Source organism: Mesitornis unicolor, unplaced genomic scaffold, assembly GCF_000695765.1.
Source record: "Mesitornis unicolor isolate BGI_N332 unplaced genomic scaffold, ASM69576v1 scaffold13814, whole genome shotgun sequence".
In the NCBI taxonomy this organism is placed as follows: Eukaryota; Metazoa; Chordata; class Aves; order Mesitornithiformes; family Mesitornithidae; genus Mesitornis; species Mesitornis unicolor.
In genome coordinates, this window is record NW_010182130.1 from 29,273 (window position 1) to 35,272 (window position 6,000).

The window sequence follows — 6,000 nt, forward strand, 5'->3', positions numbered from 1 at the left end:
TCAGACACTCTTCAGCGTCAGGTTGGGCTGTTGGTCTGTCGGACTGAGCTGGTGTCCCTCTGCATGTTGCCGTCTGTTGTATGACACTCTGCACTGTGGCTACTCTGTTGTCTCGTGTGGCGGCGGCCGCTGCGTTTTGCTGCCCGACCTCCCAGCGCGACGGGCTTGCCGAAATCGCCTCCCCGGGGCGAGCGGCGGGTTTCTGCCCAGGGTTGCTCAGAGCAGGCTCCCCGCCAGGCTGCCCGAGGCGCCAGGCACAGCGGGGATGGGGGGACAGCGGTGGCGGCGGCGTGGGGTGAGCAGCATGTGATATCGCAGGGGGTCTCGGGACCACGGCTCTGCAGGCGAAGCGGAGGAGGCTGCCTTTGACACCAATGCAGGCTCCATCCCAAGAAGCTGCTGGAGCACCCCTGGGACACGGCCCTGGGGACAGCTGAGCCTGTGGCCGGGCTCGGCTGCCACCTTCTCACACAAAGAGCTTCTCTCGCTGTCACATCAAAGCCTGGCAGGTACAGAGTGGGGACAACACCCACGCTCTCCCCACTTGTATCCCATATCCCCATACACACACCTCTGTCATCTCCTGCACTGTCCTCATGCTCCCTGGGCAGCACCTTATCCTGGTGATGCCCCCATGTCTGGGGTCCCCCCTCCCCACCGCTGCACCCCCAGAGCAGCTCTGCAGGAAGGTCGCAGGTTGTGGCTTGGTGGCCTGAGCCCCAACTGGGAAAGGGGAGGCAGAGATGGGGTGGGTGATGCAGGAAGGAGAAGACTGGAAGAGCGAGGAGATGGAGGGACAGGTGGAATGCACAGAAAAAAGGGGAGAAAAGATTGCTGAAAGAGAAATTTCATCAGTGTGTCTTGAGTAGACACCGTGTTTTACTGTGTTTGAACCACTCCACAGTTAGAAAACCAAGAGGTCCTATCCTGGGAGATCAGGAGCATCAAGGGAAAGTTGTCATCTGGGGAGGACAACCCAGAAGCAATGGGGCAGCCAGCACACGGCACTCTGTTACGTCCCTCTCACATCGCTGTCTCCTCAGGGAGGCATCCTAGGTCTGATCCTGCTCCATGGTGCAGCATCCACCCTACCCATGCCACTCCACAGCACTCTCTGCTCCAGGGTACGAGCACCCCGATGCCCTGAGCTGACCAGACCCAACACCAGAGGTCCTACGGGGGAGCAGTGGGGCTGTGCTGTCCCATTCCCTGTCCCACTGGGGACCAGTGTAGCATGGGGCTCACCGCGCTTTGGGCCCTGACCACACTCTTCTTGGCTCATGGGCAAGTCATGGAGGAAGATGGCCCCACTCGTCCCAGAGGATGGACCACGCTTTGCGGGCAGCTGCATCTGCAGGCTGGCTATGGGCAATGATGCCTTGCTGGCCGGGAGCCTTTCACATACTTCTGCCTGCCATGGGGAGATGTGGCCGGGGCCCCAGTACACGTTCCCCAGTGATTCAGGCTAGTTGGGTCAAGAACAGGCTAGCGAGGCCAGCACCCAAGCCAATGGCTAGCAGCCCAAGGTCCGCTTATGACAGGGGGTCCATGGCGGAGGAAAATTTGTCATGATGTCGAGCAGACCCGCTTGTCACTCTGCACTGGTCCCTCTGCAGAGTGGGGGGCCAGCAGGAGGGTGCTGCCACCAGCTCGTGTCACAGCCTGCCATTTGGTGCCCTCCGCTTCCACACAGCAGCCCTGGCTCCGAGACCCCAACGTCCTCCTGCTGTGAGAGGCCCCATGAGTACATAGCATGCTGGGACACGTTTCCTGGGGTTCTTGTAAAGACGAGAAAGCAGCGAGGCGCTCCGTTTCACGGTGCTTGGCAGTCGCGGGCCCACACCAGGTCTCAGATGGGCAAAGCTTGAGAGCCCATGGGGCTGGAAGGCCAGGCTGACCCCAGCCTCATGGGCTCTCCTGGCTAGCGAGCGAAAGACGCAAACCTGGTGGCCTTGCTTCTTTCCTTTTCGTTGTCGGGAGTTTTAAAAATGGATTCTGCTCTGCAGCCCTGCAGAATGGTCCCTCAGGAGTGCCAGAGAGACAGGCTGGCACCATGGAGCCAAGACAGCCCTGGGAAGCTACCACCCCACTCTGAACGTCCTAGCGCCCACCATCACCCGAGCTGCACAGCCTCTCCGCGGCACATCATCCCCACCGCCCCAGGAGGAGATGCATGTGTTCCCCATAGGCAGCTCCTGCAACTCGAATAGCACTCGCAGAGCTGACGTACTGCCATCCATCGCAGCCACCCACGATACTGCAACCCCACAGAAGCCATGTGAGACGCATAAACCACACAGACACCTTCCGAGCCGGCACATTTCGTACAGACACGTAACCAGGCGCACAGATCCCATAGCCCCCCCTGCCACCGCAGCCGTCATCAGCCCCCGCAGAGCCACACTGCCAGCCCGTGGGCATCACCCCCGGACACAGCATGACACACGTCCCACGTCACCGCCGAGCGAGGGCCCGGCGCTGCCCGGCGATGCTCGCCCCGCAGCTGCGGGGATGGTGCCAGAGGGGGGTTGATGGAAAAGGTCACCTTTTCAGTGAAGGATCAGCCGTCCCAAAGCCAAACGCTGCTTGGCTGAAAAAGAACCTAGTTTTTGGCCCAAAAAGAACCAACAGTAGGTCAAAGACGACTAATATATTTTTTTTTTAAAGGGAAGTTGACGTTTTCTACAGCAAGATTGCATTTAGCTGGAATCCTAATTTTTAATTGAAAAAAAACCCCAAACCCCCAAATTCTTCCAGAAAATCTTCCACCAGCCAGGGACTACCATATAAGCCCAGATTAGGTTGAAGTCATTTTTAAAGACATATTAAGTTCTTGTCTATATTTTCTTCCTGGTTGTCATTTAAAGTTTTTGGTGCCTTCACTTCACTTCCATACCTTAACATGTTTGAGTCTCTTCTACGGTTAATATTGATTAATTTCTTGGCTTTATAATGTTTGGTTTGGGGATAATTGCACCATCCCTGTAACATAATTTATCTTAAATTACTGATTATGTGCTTCTAGCATTAGTTCTACTTTAACATAGTTTTGATATGACAATTTTCTTGCTTTTTTTTCTTTTCTTTCTTTTTTTCTTTATTTTTATTATTAAAAATTGCATGCATGAAATCTACACAAAAAAAAAAAAGTAAATGAGAATGTTACCCTGTGATAACTCTGTGATTGGAGGAGATATGCTTTCAAATCAAAAGCCACGCTCTTGTATTTTAATTTTTCTGGCCAGATTCCCATCTTCGCTTGGTTATTTTAGCGTTTCCCACCCCCAGAGCTGTGCAGAGAGGCCAGAACGCCCCAGCCTGCCCTGCTAGACCTCAGCTTTCCACCACAGCAGCCACACGTACACGTGCACGAGGCACACACACACACACACACACACACACACACAACCACACACCACCTTTTCCCCCTCCCCGGCTTGCGTCAGGCAGGATATTTAACAAAGGACCTTTCTTCTGCCCGTTCCTTTTTGTATCTTCAGTTCCTCCTTCTTCTCCACCCATGAGTCACTCAGCCTCTCCCCTTTCCTGGTTGCTTCTCCTCCCTGGTTGAGCCAAGCCCCGTCCCACGAGTGCACGCCTCCAAGTCATTTTGCTATGAAAAGCAAAGATCGCATTTAGCTGGAATCCTAATTTTTTGGGGGAGTGCACCCATTTTGAGGAGAGGGGCGTTCGTTGGTGGACTGATGAAGAGCCACAAAAAGCTCACCCCAGGGCGGCAAAGCAACTTTGGGATCGCCTCGGCCATTCCCTGCACAAACGGCTGAGGTGTTGCCACGTAGCGAAGCAAGGCCACAGCAAGGAATTTCGCAGGGGCTCTGTTTTACTTAGCCAGTCCCCTAAATGAAAGAATGATCCTGTGCAGTGCTCCCTGGGTGTCAGCACGTCCCCAGCATGTGTACTGGTGAGATGGGAGCACGCTGGCTCCCTCCCCTGCCCCAGCAGCTCCCCACAGAGGGGTCCTGGTGAAGCACAAACCTGGGCAGAGCAGGGCAGCCCCCAGGACCCTACGCAAAGCTCAGGGGGACATCAGACCTCTCCGTGGCGGGAGACAGGGTGCAGGGCCACACAGGGTAGCCACAGTGCCAGAGCCACCAGCAACACCGCGGGGACCACAGCCACCACCGACCAACGCACGACGGGGAAAATCCCGTCACTGAGGAGCCTCCACAAACCCAGCAAGACGGCAGCACTCCTGGGTAGGGTGGTGCAAGGGCTGGGCAAATGTCACTGGAGAGGGTCCACACCGCAGCACATGAGACCCACCGAGACCCTCTCCTGCCCTGGCACCGATTTAGGTCCCCAGACAGCAGCGCAAGGTGCTCCGTGCCACACGCTCTCGCAGTGGGGCTGGACAGGGCTTCCAGTTCAGGGTTTGGAGCTAGGAGAGTGGAGCTGGGAGAGAAAGGGAGCATGGAAGGAGGAAGGGAGAAGATAACTGCCCAGTTGCAAAGCCCTGCCTGGGGAGGAAGGCCTTTTTTTTTTTCCTTGCCCGTTGAAGGGTATTTCTGCTCTTGCTGCTGGAGCTGCGGCTGGGGAGGCCTCTCCCAGGAGGCATTTCCAAGCTCCCCATCCGCAAACAGCACAGAACCCCAAATCCAGGCCACATCCCCATCACAGGCTGTATTTTCACCTTAGCAATTGACATTACAGTTTATCACAAGTCAACCACACCACACATCTCCTCACCTGCATGAGAGGATAGCCAAAGCACAGCAGTCCAAGCAAGGAGGTGAAAAGCCCTGGCCTCAAAGCACAGCTTGATCTGGCACCAGAGAGATGCCGAAACCCAGTCAGACCCCTCCAAACACAGGTTCAGGCGTGGGCTGGGTTGATGAGTCACGGGCTTGGTCTCGTGGCTCGCCCAGAGAGGCGAGGGGCTCGCTCAGCAGGCGACGCAGTGCCACGCTCTGCAGACGCTGCTCGGCGCTGCTGGGCATCCCCCCTGCCCGCTGGTAGGGTGCTTGGAGAGTGTCTGCACCGACCTCTGCACAAGCCTGGATGGCTTTGGGAAGGGGTCCTCAGCCAGCAGCGGGTTTCAGGCCGTTGCATCACCCCCCTGAGAGATATCCCGTAGGGACACATGGGATGTTAGCTGAGGCGGGGGCGAGTGCCAGAACTGCCTAACACTTCTTTCTCCTTGTCTGTCTATTTGTGTGTTGCAGCAATATCATCCCACCGACATCACTGGCCAGCTCAACCTCTCCGACCCCTCCGTCAGCACTGTGGTGTGACCTTCTCCCCGAGGGCCATCAGCCCTTGCCCATCACAGCAGGAAGGCACAGCCAGGACTGCCTTTCAAGGGACACTGATGGGTTCTTCTGGGTGAGATGGGAGGAAAGCATCCTTCATCCATACACAGTGACTTCATTGTATATCTCCCTCCCTTCCCAGGCCTGCTGCCATGCTCGTGCCCCAGAGTGCACGGCAGAACCAGGACACGGTTTGGACTTCACTGTACAGAGATAATTGCTTCCAACCAGTGCTGTTGATAATCAGTATTGCCACTGACTGGCTACATGCGAGGGGAAAGGACGTCGAAAGGTGCCTGCTCTCCCACTGTAGCAGGGAAGAGCTGGTGCCAGATGACAAACGTGTGCTTCACTTTGCAGGCTTCAGGCTCCTCAGCACAGCACGGCTGCTCCGACACGTGCTCCACATCTCCACCACCCCAGAGGGCTCCAGCACGATGTGGTCATGGTCTCGAGCGGCTGGAGCGGCCGGCAATGGTTTGGCAGGTTGAGCATGTGTTCCTACTGGGCAGAGTGACCCCCACCTCTATGCAGGGATTGGGAGATGTGCACTGTGCTCCTTGCCAGGGGATGGACCCTCTGTTCTTCCCTCCCGTCAGCCTGTGCTCAAGGCCCATGGCTACAGCTCAGCTCCTGCACGTGGTCTGTTTGCGGCACGAGTGCTCCCAGCCCTGAGGCAGCCCATGCTCCTGTGCTAAATTTGGTGCTCTGGAGATCATAACACGCTGTC

At 56.5% G+C, this 6,000-nt stretch overlaps 1 protein-coding gene across 1 annotated transcript in view; it reads left to right on the forward strand.

The window, feature by feature from the left end:
• GRIN1 (glutamate receptor, ionotropic, N-methyl D-aspartate 1) overlaps nt 1–3,212 on the forward strand; it is a gene marked incomplete at its 5' end in the record, with an annotated part of 28,895 nt that extends 25,683 nt beyond the window's left edge. Inside the window, one exon of the mRNA XM_010183677.1 lies at nt 2,007–3,212. Within this exon, the coding sequence (XP_010181979.1) occupies nt 2,007–2,210 (204 nt within the window). The remainder of the gene's footprint in view (nt 1–2,006) is intronic.
• Between the last annotated feature and the right edge of the window lie 2,788 nt (nt 3,213–6,000).